Source organism: Bombina bombina, chromosome 11 (genome assembly GCF_027579735.1).
Source record: "Bombina bombina isolate aBomBom1 chromosome 11, aBomBom1.pri, whole genome shotgun sequence".
Lineage (NCBI taxonomy): Eukaryota > Metazoa > Chordata > Amphibia > Anura > Bombinatoridae > Bombina > Bombina bombina.
In genome coordinates this window covers 164,337,327-164,355,224 of record NC_069509.1, presented here as the reverse complement: position 1 = coordinate 164,355,224, position 17,898 = coordinate 164,337,327, and the positions used below count along the sequence as shown (strand labels likewise).

General features: G+C 38.5%; 1 protein-coding gene across 2 annotated transcripts in view; it reads right to left on the bottom strand.

Moving 5' to 3' along the window:
* VPS35L (VPS35 endosomal protein sorting factor like) overlaps positions 1-17,898 on the bottom strand; it is a 156,765-nt gene that overhangs the window by 81,457 nt on the left and 57,410 nt on the right. For both annotated transcript variants that reach the window (XM_053695001.1, XM_053695002.1), the window contains exons 17-18: positions 10,742-10,858; positions 2,902-2,955 (exon numbers count right to left, since the gene is read on the bottom strand). In XM_053695001.1, the coding sequence (XP_053550976.1) occupies positions 2,902-2,955; positions 10,742-10,858 (171 nt within the window). The remainder of the gene's footprint in view (positions 1-2,901; positions 2,956-10,741; positions 10,859-17,898) is intronic.

Genomic DNA, 17,898 nt, shown 5'->3' with positions numbered 1-17,898 from the left:
TATTAAGCTCTGAACGGCCAACACATTTCAACTCCTGAGCAGCTTTGCATAAACCTTTTCCAGGGCTTAAAAACACAGGGCTAGTTTATATTCCAGTTGTAAGTATGAAATGATACCAACACCAACACTCTTCATAGACTTTAATGCAGATATGTGATATTAGTACCAGTTCATAACAATTACAACTGGAATTTAAACTAACTAACAGTTTGCAATAAGCTTTGGGTTAGCAAAAAACAAACTGTACAAAAGATGCGCTAATTAAAGCTGAATCTGAACTGTAAAATGGTGCAGTTTGGAGAGGGGATGGGACGAAGTATAAACAACAATATCTTATTTAATGTAGACAGTATTTATATGCCATTATACAGCTTATACATGCAACCTAAAGGCAGTTTTTTATACTTTATAATACTGGTGTATACATAGTACCATCAGAAAGATAGTACAGTACAAGCACTGCTTCTCAATGCTTTTCAATAGCAGTCACATGACTGGAAAAAAAGGTTGTTATTCTGAAACGGTGCAAATTGAACCGTTGTAAACTGAGGGCCACCTGTACTTTAATCAGAAAGGTAATAGTTGTTTTAAATAAATATAGATAATTATTTACATTTTAGAACACAAGGACCAACCTAAAGGTGCAGGCAGAGAAGATTGTGACGTACAGGCAGGACAAATAGTAATCTTTGATCATTTGATTTCTTAAAAATATTAATTAAAAAGTCTGGATTTCAGAATAAGTTTGGATTTTGGAATTCAAGATTTGGGGATTTGTACCTGCACTGTTTTTCTGCGGCATACGCGCATATTCTGTCAGGGCACGTGCACCAGTATTCTAACACCACACCTTCTCAGAGAGTCAGCAGTGACTTGTATTATCACACAAATGTCATCTTCATAGATGTAATACACACGGCCGTCAGCTCTCTGAATAGGAATAGTGGTTAAATACTGGTGCACGTCCCTCACAGCATATGTACGTATGCCATTGAAAAAAGTAATAACTTTTACTAGAAGCAGTTTTGCTAATGGAAGAAAATTGCAAAAACTGCTTTTATTTATTTATTTATTTATTTTAAAAACCAGCGAGGTATATTCCCAAACGTCATACAATGCATTTACTTCACAAAGGACAATTTAAAACATAATAATTGCCATATTAAAGTGAATGTCAATTTTGATGCTAAAGTGCCCGGTTTCAAAAATTCTATTAAAAACAGGGGCACTTTAATTCATCAAAATTTACATTTCCCTCCTGTTCTGAAAAGAAACTTACCTTTTAATCTTGACAGCAGCTCCAGCTTCCTCCGGTCGTTGCAAGCCATTTCTGATGTCAGAAATGATGGATAGGTTATCCTGCAATCACGGCTTCCCCCCGGGGGAATCAGTGTCTGATTCAACACCGTGATTGGAGGAAGCCGGATTCCTCATTTTAAACCCAGGAAGAGGCTTTGTGACGGGTGGAGGAAGCTGGAGCTGCTGTGAAGATTAAAAGGTAAGTTTTGATGAATTAAAGTGCCCCTGTTTTTAATCGAATTTTAAAAAAACAGGCACTTTAGCATCAAAATTGACATTCACTTTAATGACATAATATAACCAAAATCTCCTGCAAATACATTCGGGTATACCACGTTGGTATTTTAACTCAAATGGCAAAACATAATCTCTATGAAACAAGCATGATCAATCTTGACAACTTAAATCATTACAATTTTAGCAAATAACCAACACAAATAAACCTGATACCTTGTGGTGGTGGGGAAAAAAAATATTAACATCATGCTGTACCATTATACTCTAACATTATACTCTAACATTATACTCTAACATTATACTCTAACATTATACTCTAACATTATACTCTAACATTATACTCTAACATTATACTCTAACATTATACTCTAACATTATACTCTAACATTATACTCTAACATTATACTCTAACATTGGGATATTCATTTCTTTCTATTGCATTTAACAAACACTTGGACCCCCTAAAATGCTTCTATTTCAAAATGAAATGCACCCAGGCACAGTTCAATTTTGACCTTTCTATCCCTTTAAGTGTTTTGGTCATGTTCAGATTCAGCTTGTATTAGTGCAATTATTGTACGGTTTGTATCTTTGCTAGTTCAGATTTATAAGGAGACAAGAGGGTTCTCCTTTGGTACATAGTTGTGTTTTGATTATCGTCCTAGCGCAAACACCTATCTCTCTGTAACAGGTTTAGCAATAAAATGCTCTAATACGTTAGACAACACTGTGTCAATAAACACCAAGATAAAAATATGTAAAATTAATTTTATGGGAATTTTTGTGCCATCATAAAGTGTAGAAATAAATTCCATTTAAAATGTATTAAAACATCAACCATGTTCATGCATAAGTTTACAGTGACACCTTTCAAAACTGAAGCAAGAATACTGTTGTCTGATACTTACAAAAATCATTAATTGCAGGTGGCTAAAAACTGAAATATTTTTTAAAGATAATATATATATTTTTTTTTTTTTTAAATATACATAGTCTTACTAAAAAATCATACCTATATTTGCACAAAGGTGCAGATTTATTGGATGTTGTTTCTTTAGAATTGTAACTCATTTTGCATAGTTGAAAGATCTCTGTCCTAAACAGTATTTGCCAGATTCTTCTCCAAATTTAAATTTTAGAATGGGCGGCGAGAGAGTAAAGCGAATATGTGTGCAAATACACACTCATGCTTTGTATAATAAATAAAAGTGGAGTATGCAGAGATGACAAACTTGCTGCCTAGTATCAATGCATTTATTTACAAGCAAACTATGCTACCAACCACTGAGTCCAAAATAATATGTACATTATAGATAGAAGGTTAAAGACCACTAGGTGTTTGAATAAAATAAGTATAACACATACCGTAAAGTGTCTGCAGGTATATTCTACCCACACCTCTGCACAGTTGATATAATCCTAAAGAAAGAGACAATGCAGTGTTAATAAACGCTCAAAGAATTCCTGCATGATATGGGGTAAAAACATTATTTCAATATACTACTTGCACACTGTACATCAGAATGTATTACAGTGTATTACAAAAGATTTACATACAATATAAAAGCATTTTAAACGTATTTTTTTAGCACAATGTGCAGGGGTTTCTGGAGTAGTGCATGCGTACATTTTCCATCTTGCCATCTTGCTTATATTTACCTGGTCTTTTCTTGCTGTGGACAAAAAGGACCAGGTATAAATGAGCTTGTTTCCCTCTAAGTATTCACTGTATAATGTGCTGCATTATACTTAACGAGACAGTAAACACCTTGTGATTTTTAAATAAAATGTTTAGTTATGCATAATGATACAGCTTTGCAATATACTTTCATTATTTATTTTGCCCCCTGTTCATGTAATTTAGCTCTGAAAAACGAGCAATTTCTAATTTTCAGAACTGCTGAGTTTTCAAGGCTAACTCTGCTACATATATGTCCCTAAGTAGCTTATCAGATACCAACTGCGAAACAATGAATCCTATACTAAGTTTATGTCAGTGGCTAGCCTTGTTGTCTGCAGACTAAAGCTCAGACTGGCTCCTCCAAATTAGGCAAATAAGGGGTGGAGTTTGGCTATTGAAAAATAATTGTAACAAGATATTAATCTGTTTTAGAAATGTTTAGACTTAGCTGATGTTATTCTATAGCAACACAACAGAAATGTCTTGTAATTACAAGGTGTTTACAGTCCCTTTAAAGCAGGGGTCTCAAAGTACCGGCCCGCGAACTGGTTACAATGCGGCCTCCCACTTACTCCCCATAACTGAGAGCTGTGGGCTGATTAACATAATGCCGGGACGCGAGGAGCTGCAGCTCCAAGCCCACGCTTCTATATAAGCCTCTAAGTGTGCAGCACGCCAAAATTGGCGCCAAAGTTGTTTGTGGGTGTGATAGAGGAGCAAAGCAAGCGAGTGAGTAGAGATTGTTTTGCCCAGAGTTGGTGTTTGACGAGGGGACCCAGGACTTCACTGGGGGAGTGTAGTGTAACTCTCAGTGAGACTGTGGGGCAAACTGAGTATAAGCAGGCAGCAGCAGAGACGGTCAGGAGCAGCAGCAGAGGAGGACACGCAATGGGGCAGAGCAAGGTATGTGCCAAATACAGTTGCCTTATAGTGAGTTTTATGTTGTGTCTAAGAGAGGGGCTGTATAGCTTGCTTTGTTTAAAATACTGCCATGCCATAACTTGTGTGTGGGTGGGTGGGAGTCTGTGTGTGTGTGTATGTGGGTGGGAGTCTGTGTGTGTGTGTATGTGGGTGGGAGTCTGTGTGTGTGTGTATGTGGGTGGGAGTGTGTGTGTATGTGGGTGGGAGTCTGTGTGTGTGTGTATGTGGGTGGGAGTCTGTGTGTGTGTGTATGTGGGTGGGAGTCTGTGTGTGTGTGTATGTGGGTGGGAGTCTGTGTGTGTGTGTATGTGGGTGGGAGTCTGTGTGTGTGTGTATGTGGGTGGGAGTCTGTGTGTGTGTGTATGTGGGTGGGAGTCTGTGTGTGTATGTGGGTGGGAGTCTGTGTGTGTATGTGGGTGGGAGTCTGTGTGTGTATGTGGGTGGGAGTCTGTGTGTGTATGTGGGTGGGAGTCTGTGTGTGTATGTGGGTGGGAGTCTGTGTGTGTATGTGGGTGGGAGTCTGTGTGTGTATGTGGGTGGGAGTCTGTGTGTGTATGTGGGTGGGAGTCTGTGTGTGTATGTGGGTGGGAGTCTGTGTGTGTGTATGTGGGTGGGAGTCTGTGTGTGTATGTGGGTGGGAGTCTGTGTGTGTATGTGGGTGGGAGTCTGTGTGTGTATGTGGGTGGGAGTCTGTGTGTGTATGTGGGTGGGAGTCTGTGTGTGTATGTGGGTGGGAGTCTGTGTGTGTATGTGGGTGGGAGTCTGTGTGTGTATGTGGGTGGGAGTCTGTGTGTGTATGTGGGTGGGAGTCTGTGTGTGTATGTGGGTGGGAGTCTGTGTGTGAATGTGGGTGGGAGTCTGTGTGTGAATGTGGGTGGGAGTCTGTGTGTGAATGTGGGTGGGAGTCTGTGTGTATGTGGGTGGGAGTCTGTGGGGGGGTTCTGTGTAATGTGGGTCTGTGTGGGGGGGGTCTGTGTATGTATGTAATGATTACACATATGACACAAAGCCATCACTAATAGTATCTGTTTAACAGAGCATTCAGATATATATATATATTTAGTGTAATTTTGTTCAAAGTTTTGGAACCGGTCCCAATGGGAGAAGAAAGTTTGACCAGTGGCCCCAAGGTAATTTGAGTTTGAGGCCGCTGCTTTAAAGGGACATGAAACCCACATGCTTTCTTTTATGATTCAGATAGAGGACAACTTTAAAAACAACATTCAAAATTTACTTCTATTATCTGATTTGCTTCATTCTCTAGACATCTTTGTTGAAGAAATAGCAATGCACATGGGTGAGCCAATCACACGAGGCATCTATGTGCAGACACAAACCAGCAGCTACTGAGGCTATCTAGATATGCTTTTCAACATGAAGCAAATTAGGCAATAGTAGTAAATTGGAAAGTTGCTTAAAATTACATGCTCTTTCTAAATCATGAAAGAAAAAAAATTGGGTTTCATGTCCCTTAAACCCCTTGAGTGCTAATGATGGCTCTGAGCCGTCACAGAGTTTCCCACTCTGGTGCTAATGACGGCTCAGAGCCGTCACTAGCACTCTCCCACCTTGAGGGAGATCTGGGGGCTCCCACCCGCTCCTACCCCGGCGATCGGGCCTGCATAGTGACAGGCATCCCCGGGGCTTCACATTATGCGCGGTGACGTCAACTTTATTTATACTTAACAATGTTAAGTATTGGAGCAGGAGGCATGATGCTTAAAAGCCTGTATCTCAGGTATCTAAGCAGCTACAGACCCCCAAGATTATAAGACCCACAACAGTGTAAGTCTTGGGAATCTGAAAAAAAAAAAGTTACAAACATTTTGTTCAAAAAAATAAAAAAATCCTTAAAAAATCTTAGCACCCAGGTCGGAAAGTGCTTAGCACTCAAAGGCCGGACAGATAGCTTAGCATGCTAAGGCACTGTGGCTGAGCTCTGTAGCAACTCAAGGGTTGCAGGTTCGATCCCCAGTGAGGTCCACTCAGCCTTTCATCCTTCCGAGGTCGATAAAATGAGCAGTGCCTTAAAAACCTTATGGGTGATTAGCCACGCTTTACAAGTACCCAATACATACATACACATACAAAGGGTTAAGTGTGCAGGATCAACACCACTTCTTCAGAGATAAATTACGAGATATGCAGGTAAAATACAGACTTTAAATATTTCTTAAACAATCATTTTAGAATTGTACTATCTTAAGATATTGCTCAAACGCTGCATAAACATATGCAGCCACCATTCAACAGCTTGTAGTACATTGCTGCACTACAATATGCTTTTCAACAAAGATATGCTTTTCAACATAGGCTACCAAGGATAATGATGCATATTAAATAAGTAAATTGGAAAGTTGTTTAAAATCACATGCTCTATCTAAATCATGAAAGAAAAACTTGGGGTTTCGTGTCCCTTTAATAAAGCATGATGTTCTTGGTACCTTAATGTTCCAATAACGACTGAAAGGGACACTAAAGTCAAAAGTAAACATTCATGATTCCGATAGAACATGTAGTTTAAGAGACTTTCCAATTTACTTTGATTATCTTATTTTGCACAGGCTTTTTATGTTCACACTTTGTGTTGCATCAGTTCCTACTGAGCATGTGCACAAGTTCACAGGGTATACGTATCTGTGATTGGCTGATGGCTGTCACGTGATACAGGGGCCAACAAATGGAGGGAAATTAAATTTGTCAGTAAAAATCTGCTGCTTATTTGAAATATATAGTAAGTGTTATTGAATTATATTTTTATTATACACTTATCTATGCAATTCTACTGCATTTGATGGCCCTTTAAGAGTTTCTTTCAGTAAACAAAAGAACTGTGTTTTTTGGTACCTGAAATGGTGCTGTAAATGTCCTATTGTACTTATGACAGGAGTATAGCAGCTGCCCTATTTCCAAGTGTTCAGGTGTGTGACTTTACCGATTACAGCGGTGCTGTTTTCATACTGAAACTGTTGAATTTCAAATGAGCCGTAGATTTTTTTCTGCCAAATTTCAAAATTCCTTCCTATTTCCCTGCCCCATATCATGTGACAGCAATTGTATGTATATACTCTGTGAATGCTTTCACATGCTCACTAGGAGCTGGAGACCTAGAAAGTTTGTATATAACACTATGCATATTTGTTTAAAATCGAACGCTAAATCTGATTCATAAAAGTTTAATTTTAACTTTAGTGTCCCTTTAATTCTGGAACTGAACAGGATACTGAATTCTGTTACCCAAGCTCAATGCTGAGCTGTCTCTGAGTTCTAATAATAATGAGATGCATGGGCGTCCAGCGTCCAGAGGGGGGGGGGGTCAAGAGGGGGCATTTGCCCGCCCTGGATTTTCCTCCCCACCTGGAGTAAAACTGCAGGGGAAAAAAGACTGAATGACAGTTTTTATGTCTTTTAATCTTCTTATTGTAATTTCGTTTTTCAGGAAGAAGCACAGTATTCTGGGAGTTACAAAGCATTCTGGAATTTATAGTTCACCATTTGCTTCTTAGTATTGTGTGTATTGGCTCCAATTCCCAGCATGCATTATTTCTCTTCCTTTTCAAAACAGCTTTCTCCCCTCACACACAGCAAGAAACTGTGTGAGCTTTAGAATCACTGCGCAGCCCAAGTGAAGGAAATTTGGGGAATGCTTGTTCATTGCTGGGCAGCAGCCTCAATAACAGCAAGCTAGAGTTTTTCTTGTAAGTAAATGTGCAGCAATTGCTCTAGCAGTTGTGTGGGGAGGAGGGTGATATGAGAAAATGCATTTATTTAAGAAGGTATCTATCTGCTTGGTCTGGTATAGTTGCCTCTCTGCATATCCCAGTGCCTTATTGTTTGCATTCATACTGCAGTGCTTGAAAAAAACACAAATCAATGTTTAATGTGTCCACATGGTCTTTATCATTTTGAAGATGAGCTAAACTATTATTCATAAAACCAAGTTATCTGCATAAAGTATTCACCATCATATATTGCTAAATGGAAAAGGGGAGATACAGAGAAGGGAGAAACAGCACAAAAGAAAAAGAAAAGCAGAAAAACACAGAAAAACAGTGTGACAGAGAGAGAGATGATGGGGAAAATATAGTGGCGAATTATATTTTCATGTATGTTTCAAATTCAGAATTTGACACTTATGTGCTTTCTACTTTTTGTTTGTGTGGTGGTTGTGCCTGTATAGCTTTTGTTTGTGTGGTGACTGTGCCTGTATAGGTTTTGTTTGTGTGGTGACTGTGCCTGTATAGGTTTTGTTTGTGTGGTGGCTGTGCCTGTATAGGTTTTGTTTATGTGGTGGCTGTGCCTGTATAGGGATTGTTTGTGTGGTGGTTTTGCCTGTATAGGTTTTGTTTGTGTGGTGACTGTGCCTGTATAGGTTTTGTTTATGTGGTGGCTGTGCCTGTATAGGGTTTGTTTGTGTGGTGACTGTGCCTGTATAGGTTTTGTTTGTGTGGTGACTGTGTCTGTATAGGGTTTGTTTGTGTGGTGGTTGTGCCTTTATAGGGTTTGTTTGTGTGGTGGTTGTGCCTGTATAGGGTTTGTTTGTGTGGTGGTTGTGCCTGTATAGGTTTTGTTTGTGTGGTGGCTGTGCCTGTATAGGGTTTGTTTGTGTGGTGGTTGTGCCTGTATAGGTTTTGTTTGTGTGGTGGCTGTGCCTGTATAGGTTTTGTTTGTGTGGTGGTTGTGCCTGTATAGGTTTTGTTTGTGTGGTGGTTGAGCCTGTATAGGTTTTGTTTATGTGGTGGTTGTGCCTGTATAGGGTTTGTTTGTGTGGTGGTTGTGCCTGTATAGGTTTTGTTTGTGTGGTGGCTGTGCCTGTATAGGTTTTGTTTATGTGGTGGTTGTGCCTGTATAGGGTTTGTTTGTGTGGTGGTTGTGCCTGTATAGGTTTTGTTTGTGTGGTGGTTGTGCCTGTATAGGTTTTGTTTGTGTGGTGGCTGTGCCTGTATATGGTTTGTTAGTGTGGTGGCTGTGCCTGTATATGGTTTGTTAGTGTGGTGGCTGTGCCTGTATAGGTTTTGTTAGTGTGGTGGCTGTGCCTGTATATGGTTTGTTAGTGTGGTGACTGTGCCTGTATAGGTTTTGTTTGTGTGGTGGCTGTGCCTGTATAGGTTTTGTTTATGTGGTGGTTGTGCCTGTATAGGGTTTGTTTGTGTGGTGGTTGTGCCTTTATAGGGTTTGTTTGTGTGGTGGTTGTGCCTGTATATGGTTTGTTAGTGTGGTGACTGTGCCTGTATAGGTTTTGTTTGTGTGGTGGCTGTGCCTGTATATGGTTTGTTAGTGTGGTGACTGTGCCTGTATAGGTTTTGTTTGTGTGGTGGCTGTGTCTGTATAGGGTTTGTCTGTCTACTATGAGTAATATAAAAGAACAGCAATATTTTTTATCTGGATCTAAGGATAATTCTTAAATCTGAAGACCTGTTTAACCCAGTTACTACTAGAAAGATCTGATGAGGACCTGCTCCATATAAAAGGGACATAAAACCCATAACATTTCTTTCATGATTTAGGTAGAACATACAATTTTAAACAACTTTCCAGTTTACTTATATTATCAAATTTGTTTCAGACTCTTGGTATCATTTGTTGAAGGAGCAGCAATACCCAACTGGTTTCTAACTGAACATATGGGTGAGCCAATGACAATCGGTATATATATGCAGCCACCAATCAGCAGCTAGAACCTAAGTTCCTTGCTGCCCATGTGCTTACATAGATAAATCATTCAGCAAAGAATAACAAGAGAAGGTAGCAAATTAAATTATAGAAGTAAATTGGAAAGTTGTTTAAAATTGTTTGCTCTAATTCATGAATTTTTAATTATGGCTTTACTGTCCCTTTAAATATTTGAAAATAAAAATGCTACTTTAGCCTTTTTTAATATGTAATTGTCATTATTAGGTGCTGATTGGTCGGCGTGCTCACTGCACAGAGCATATGTACCTGGCAACACCTGTTTAAAAGCAGAAAACTACATAGTGTGTGGATGTGGGTGGTAAACTCATTGCTATGTCTATATCACTGGAAATCGGTGGGTGTAAAACAGTTCAATATTTCCATAGTGGTTAAAGGGACAGTCTAGTGAAAATTAAACTTTCATGATTCAGATAGGACATGCAATTTTAAACAACTTTCCAATTTACATTTATCATCAAATTTGCTTTGGTCTCTTGGTATTCTTTGTTGAAAGCTAAAGGTAGGTTCATATGCTAGTTTCTAAGCCGTTGAACTGCCTCTTATCACAGTGCATTTTGACAGTTTTTCACAGTTAGACAGTGCTATGTCATGTGTGCCATATAAATAACATTGTGCTCACTCCCGAGGAGTTATTTATGAGTCAGCACTGATTGGATAAAATGCAAGTCTTTCAAAAGATCTGAGATAAGGGGGAAGTCTGCAGAGGCTTAGGCACAAGATAATCACAGAGGTAAAAAGTATATTATTTTGTCTGAGCATATTTCACATTTTTGCCACCCCCTGGAGAAATTTCTGTGGACGCCCAGGATGAGAAGCTAATGCAGAAATTCAGACTGTAAGTAGACAGGAAATCCACATACAGGTTTCCATGTAGCGGTCCAACACAGGGCGCTATTTCCAAAACAATACCTGCGGGTTTCTCAGCTTGGTGATAACTTTCCAGGCCTCGTTTAGAATCTGCAGTCTGTCATTCTCAGGCGGATCAGCCAAGGCTACATTTAATCCCAGAGATCGGAAGAGAAGATGCTGCAGGAAACGAAAGAATTACGTTAATTTTGGTTAGGTTACATTTTCTAGTAAATCAAGGAACACAATCCATATGGATGACAACTGTAAAAACCACTTTGGTTCATCACACGCATCCAATGAGCCAGTACTGTACCGGGGAGTGTTCTTACTCGCACTAAAACTATATCTACACTATAATACCAGAGTAAATCTTCATTAAAAGCTTTAAAAACAAACATGTCAGCCTTCAGCAGAGATATCATTTACAAAAATATATTAATTCATGTTAAATATAACAAACTCAAAAAATGACAATGCAAATAAAAAAGAGCAGAATTAATTACTAAGTACTACTAAATACAGTAGAACTGAACAACTGACACAATAAAAAGACAATACCATAGCACTTGAATTTTAAATAATCAATAGAAGATTTTCTGGCAAATTATCATGTGACAGTGACCATCAAATTACAAAGTGCATATTACATATATCCTGAGCACTTTTGCACAGGCTCAGTAGTAGCTAGAGCCTCAGAAAGTGTGCATCTAAAAATAATTTGCACTTTTGATAATAAAAATATATTGGAAAGTTTTTAGAATTTTTTTTTAACCCTTTCGTGACCGGGTTAAAAAGTCTACATCTGAACAATTGAAATCACTCGATCGTACAAACGATTGCGAGATTTCAATTATGGAATCGGGTCTGGGGGGTGTTCCTATGATGCTAGGAACGCTCTCCAGACCGCGATCAAATCCTGCAAGCGCAGTAGGCTTCAGGACAGCCATTAGCTATGACGTTGTATTCTGTCATAACGACTTTAAAGGGACAGTCTACACCAGAATTTTTATTGTTTTAAAAGATAGATAATCCCTTTATTACCCATTTCCCAGTTTTGCATAACCAACAGTTATATTAATATACTTTTAACCTCTGTGATTATCTTGTATCTAAGCCTCTGCAAACTGCCCCTTTATTTCAGTTCTTTTGACAGACTTGCAGTTTGGCCAATCAGTGCCTGCTCCCAGAAAACTTCACGTGCACAAGCACAGTGTGTTATTTATACGAAAAACATGAACTAATACCCTCTAGTGGTGAAAAACTGTTAAAATGCATTCTGAAAAGAGGTGGCCTTCAAGGTCTAAGAAATTAGCATATGAACCTCCTAGGTTAAGCTTTCAACTAAGAATACCAAGAGAACAAAGCAAAATTGGTGATAAAAGTAAATTGTTTAAAATTACATGCCCTATCTGAATCATGAAAGTTTATTTTGGCCTAGACTGTCCCTTTAAAGCCCAGTGCCGTTGTGACGGAATACAACGGCATAATGGCGTGAAAAGGTTAAAGTGCACTTTATCTTAACCATTAAACATTAATTGTTACTTTAGTGGCCCTTTAAATGCAAAACAAAAACAAAAACAATTTCGGTAAAGCTATAAAACTAACAGAAAATGATACAACAGAACTAGACAATGACCAGTTTGAAGAAAACTAAAATAGGGGATATGTGTTTTCTTATAGTAGAGATTGCAGCAAAAACACACATTTCTACCAAGTTGCTGTCTACTGCATTAGAATGTAACTATTACACCAATGTGGATATGAACATTAACCTTTTAACGCCGTTATGCCGTTCTATTCCGTCATATTTACACTGGGCTTTAAAGCCGTTATGACGGAATAGAACGTCATATCAAACGGCTGTCCTGAAGCCTTCTGCGCTTCAAGGACTTGATCGCGGTCTGGAGGGCGTTCCTAGGGTTGTAGGGACGCCCCCCAGATGCGATCCAATAATTGAAATCTCGCGATCGTATGCACGATCGCGTAGTTTCAATTTGTCTACATCGGAACAGGTGTTCCGATGTAGACACTTTAACCCTGTCACGAAAGGGTTAAAGAGCAGTTTAAAGGGACGTGAAACAGAAAAAAAAATATTTTGGTGATTCAGTTTTAGTGTCTATAAAACAATGGGAGCTGCCATGTTGTAACTTAGGTTACCTTCTCTGCTGTAGCCAATTAGGGACAGTTATAAATAGGTCACAACAGCCAATGGCTACGGGGAATATAACAGTGTTTTGCACTTCCATTTCTAACAGGAACTGAAAAGCTCAAAGTTTCAGAATATAATTGCAGGAAAAGGGGAAAAAAAAATAATGAAAGTATATTGCAGAGGTTTTTAATATATTATGATTTATAATATTATATTATCATCTAAAAGTGATTAATGTCCCTTTAATAATGTCTTCAAGACATTTTAGATTTGATTGTATTGGCATCTGCTCAAAAAAAAAAAAAAAAAACACGGTCACATAATTGTCTCCATTACTGCACACCTATCATATCACGCACAGGGTCAGCTGAGGATTTACAATGTTCTAAAAAGAGACGCAAAATGTAATTCAATATGTGACATTCCCCGTGCTTTATAGTAAAATAATCTCATTTTACAGTAGAGAGAAACTCGCAACATGCAGAGCTACAAAAATAAAGTTTGCAAACTACAAATTAACCAACGTGCTGAGTTTGCTTATTTGTAATAACAGCAAGCAGTGTGATTAATTAAATCAGCTCTCCGGTGTGGTTTCATTCTGTACTTTATAATGACATTTACTGCAGGAGGTAGCAGGAAGAATGAAATACTGAAATAGGCTACCTACAGCTAGAAGATGTAATGTCTAGCTTGTGAATTACCGAGGAACTGTTAAACAGAGCGAGCATTCAAAATACTTCTAATATGCAAAGAAAGGGAACTATTTATAGACGTTAAAAATAATTTTTTTGTTAAAAAAATGTTTAAATGAAAATGATACCCAAATGTTGAAGCACTTGAAAGGGATGCAGCATAACTGTAAAAAGCTGACTAGAAAATATCACCTGAGCATCTCTATGTAAAATAGGAAGATAGTTTAACCCTCACTGTAAACAGCCAATCAGGATGCTTGTCCCAGGACTTGCAAGAGAGCGTGTGCATCTGGCATGTGCAGGCATAATAGTGTTATTTTCCTATTCAGTTTAAGGAAGTTTACTATGAAACCTCATGAGATCACAGCAAAGCATTACCTCAGCACTGGTTATGCTTTTTTTTTTCCAACTTCCAGTTAGACAGCAGCTGAAGAATAACTGTTCACAGAGCACTTACTATGGTGAGCTTAAGAAATTTTGAGGTAAAATATCTTCCCTTTTTACATAGAGATTTTCAGGTGATATTTTCCTGTCAGCTTTTTACAGTTATACTGCATCACTTCCAAGTGTCACGCCGCAGCCACGCTGCTGCTCGCTATGGCCGTTGCCATAGACCCGGCGGTGGTTGTGAGCGTGCGGCGATGACGTCATTGCCACACGCTGTCTTTCTCTCCTGATGATGCTTCCCCATACACCTGGGAGGTCTCCTTAGCAAGAACATGCGCCTATGTAAGTACCTCCTTCACTTCATCTCACTGCCCAAGTATAGGTGTTACTGTGTGTGCTCCTGGGTGCTGTATTACTTGTACTGCTAGATTGCCATATTGTTACTGAACTCTCCCTGTCTGACCACTCTGCCTGCTTAACCCTTGTACTGCTGGATTGCCATATCGTTACTGAACTCTGCCTGTCTGACCACTCTGCTTGCTTAACCCTTGTACTGCTGGATTGCCATATCGTTACTGAACTCTGCCTGTCTGACCACTCTGCTTGCTTAACCCTTGTACTGCTGGATTGCCATATCGTTACTGAACACTGCCAGTTTTGACCACTCTGCTCGCTTAATCCTTGAATTGCTGGATTGCCTTATCATTGCTGAACTCTGCCTGTCTGACCATTGTATTGGTTTAACCCTGAACTGTTATACTGCTGGATTTCCTTTGTTGCTGATACCTGCCTGTTCCTGACTATTCTATTGGTTTACACCTGAATTGTTATACTACTGGATTTCCTTTGTTGCTGACACCTGCCTGTCTCTGACCATTCTATTGGTTTACCCCTGAACTGTTATTCTGCTGGATTGCCTTCCTGTTGCCGGATTCGGCCTGTCTTGACCATTCTCTGCCTTCATCTTATTGCCGTATCAAGCATGAATAAGGGGCTGTGACCCCCAAACGTCGCTATTACTTGGTGTCATTAAAATCTTTTAAAGTGCTGAAGACCTTGCTTTGTATTTATACGTATTTTAGAACTAGGCAGCGTCCTGAGGTCGTTCGTGCACTTGTACCTGTGAGTGTGCTGTTCCCATTGACTGTTTTGTTGTTCATCTTATTGCCGTGAAGGACTACCATGTCTACCGTGTGTACTGCTTATTTCATTTCATAAACTCACTCTGTTTTGGGATATTTCCTATACTTCCACTTGACACCAGGATAAGAAGACTATTGGCCAAGTTTGGTCTGATAGAGAAATATCCCACGAGCATTACACCAAATGATTTTACATATGAACATTATATCTCTTTAAAGTGAATGTAAATTTTGATGCTAAAGTGCCCGGTTTTTAAAAATTCAATTAAAAACAGGGGCACTTTAATTCATCAAAATTTACATTTCACTCGTGTTGTGAAAAAAAAATTACCTTTTAAACTTGACAGCTGATCCTGCTTCCTCCACCCGTCTCAAAGCCTCTTCCTGGGTCTAAAATGAGGAATCCGGCTTCCTCCAATCACGGCGTTGAATCAGACACTGATTCCCCAGGGGGGGAAGCTGTGATTGGAGGATGAACTATCCACCATTTCTGACGTCAGAAATGGCTTGCGACGAATGGAGGAAGTTGGAGCTGCTGTCAAGTTTAAAAAGTATTTTTTTAACAACGAGTGAAATGTAAATTTTGATGAATTAAAGTGCCCTTATCGGGCACTTTAGCATCAAAATTTACATTAAGCTGTTATCTTCATGTTAACGCTAACAGGAAGTGCAAGTGCAACTGTGCCTTACTGGGACAGTAAATACCTTGCAACTATAACAATTTTCTGCAGGCTTCCAGTAGCTTAACATATGAGCAGAGTTTGAATGTTATTAGAACAGATTAACACCTTGTTTGCAGCAATTGTTTTAAAATGGTCAAACTTCACCCACCCATCACTATTCTTATTTGAAGTAGTCAATCTGGACTATAGTCTGGAGAAGACAGGGCTCACCACTACCGTTATGTTAACAAAAACATTGTTTGGCAATAAGTAAAAAACACATAAAGGGCAGATATGTGGCAGGCTTAGGCTTGTGAATCCTGATTTGGACCCTTTTAGTTTACAGGACTAGAAAATTCACAATTTTTAGACTTAATTTAAAGTAAAGGGGGCAAAATATGTATAAACAAATATATTGAAAGTATCAATGAAATTGAAAACATATTAAAAAGTTGTTTGACTATGCATAAATTAAGCATTGTATATTACAATTTAAAAGTGTTTACTGTCTCTTTAAAGAGCGATTGCTCACTGGCTTTATTGGTGGATAGTGAGACAACTCACAAGTGTGATGTGGTTGAAAGATGACAAAAGTCAGCTGCCGTCAACCTTCCCAGATCCCCTTTAATCCCTATTTTTAACAAGCAGTTTATAGCTTTAACCCTTTGAGTGCTAAGCACTTTCCCACCTGGGTGCTAAGATTTTTTAAGGTGTTTTTTTTATTTAATTTTTATTTTTTTGAACAAATTTTTTTTAACTTTTTTTTTTTTTCTCCAAATCCCCAATACTTACACTGTTGGATAGGTTACCTTTCCAATGGTGGGTCTTGGGGGTCTGTAGCTGCTTAGATGCCTGAGATACAGGCTTCTAAACAGCATGCCCCCTGCTCCTATACTTAACATTGTTAAGTATAAATAAAGTTGCGCAGTGACGTCATCACGTTATTGTGCGTGACGTCACCGCGCATAACGGGTAGGAGCAAGTGGGAGCCCCCAGATCTCCCTCAAGTTGGAAGAGTGCTAGTGATGGCTCTGAGCCGTCATTAGCACCAGAGTGGGAAACTTTGTGACGGCTCAGAGCCGTCATTAGCACTCAAGGGGTTAAATAACTTAAAGGAACATGAAACCCACATTTTTTCTTTCATGATTCAGATAGAAATAAAGTTATTTAAAATTGCATGCTATATTATCTAATTTGCTTTATTCTCTTGATATACTTTGCTGAAAAACATAGCTAAATAGGCTCAGTAGCTACTGATGGGTGGCTTCACATAGATGCCTTGTGTAACTGGCTCACCTATATGCATAGCTATTTCTTCAACAAAGAATATCTGAAGAATGAAGCAATTTAAATAATAGAAGTAAATTGGAATGTCATTTAAAACTGTATTCTATATCTGAATCATGAAAGAATTTTTTTTGGATTTCATGTCCCTTTAAATCTTCCAAACCCCTTATTAATTCTGTAGCATTTCGGTTATTTCACTCTAGTTCTGCAGTGTCCTTTTTAAAAATTAGTCCATAAAACTGTATTCTAAGCTCAAGGTGAGGTTTTATCAGGGATTTATATAAGGGAAGAATTATGCTTTCAACCTGCTCTCTCAAAGCTCCTTTTTATATGTGCTAATATATGATTCGCTTTAGAAGCTCTTGCCTGGCATTGAGCACTACTTTTTAGTCTGTTGTCTACAAAAAAAAACGTAATTGTTTTCAACAGCTCTGATCTCCTTCAAGTAATAGGTAGAATTATTATTATTATCATTTATTTGCAGTGCCAGCAGATAGAATGCCTATTTAAGCTTCCATGATGTAAAACATTACATTTAGCAGTGTTGCATCTCATTTGCCATTTGCCAGCCCATTCTTTCAGTTTTTGTAAATCCCTTGCAGAGCAATTATATTGTACCATAACCTTATCACTACTCAGTTTTATGTATCATAAAAGACAGAGATTTTGCTGATTTTACCTCAAGGTCATTATTATTATTATTTTTGAATGTTTATTCAAATGCAAGTAAAAAGTTGTTCAATAAAGAACACTTTTTTTTGTTATCAGATAGCGGAGTTTTCAGACACTACACCTCATAAATCACTTTATAGATCAGAATTTATTAAGATATGACATACATATTATATGTTAGACAACCATAAAAATATAACCACTGTAGCAAGCTGACCAATTAAGG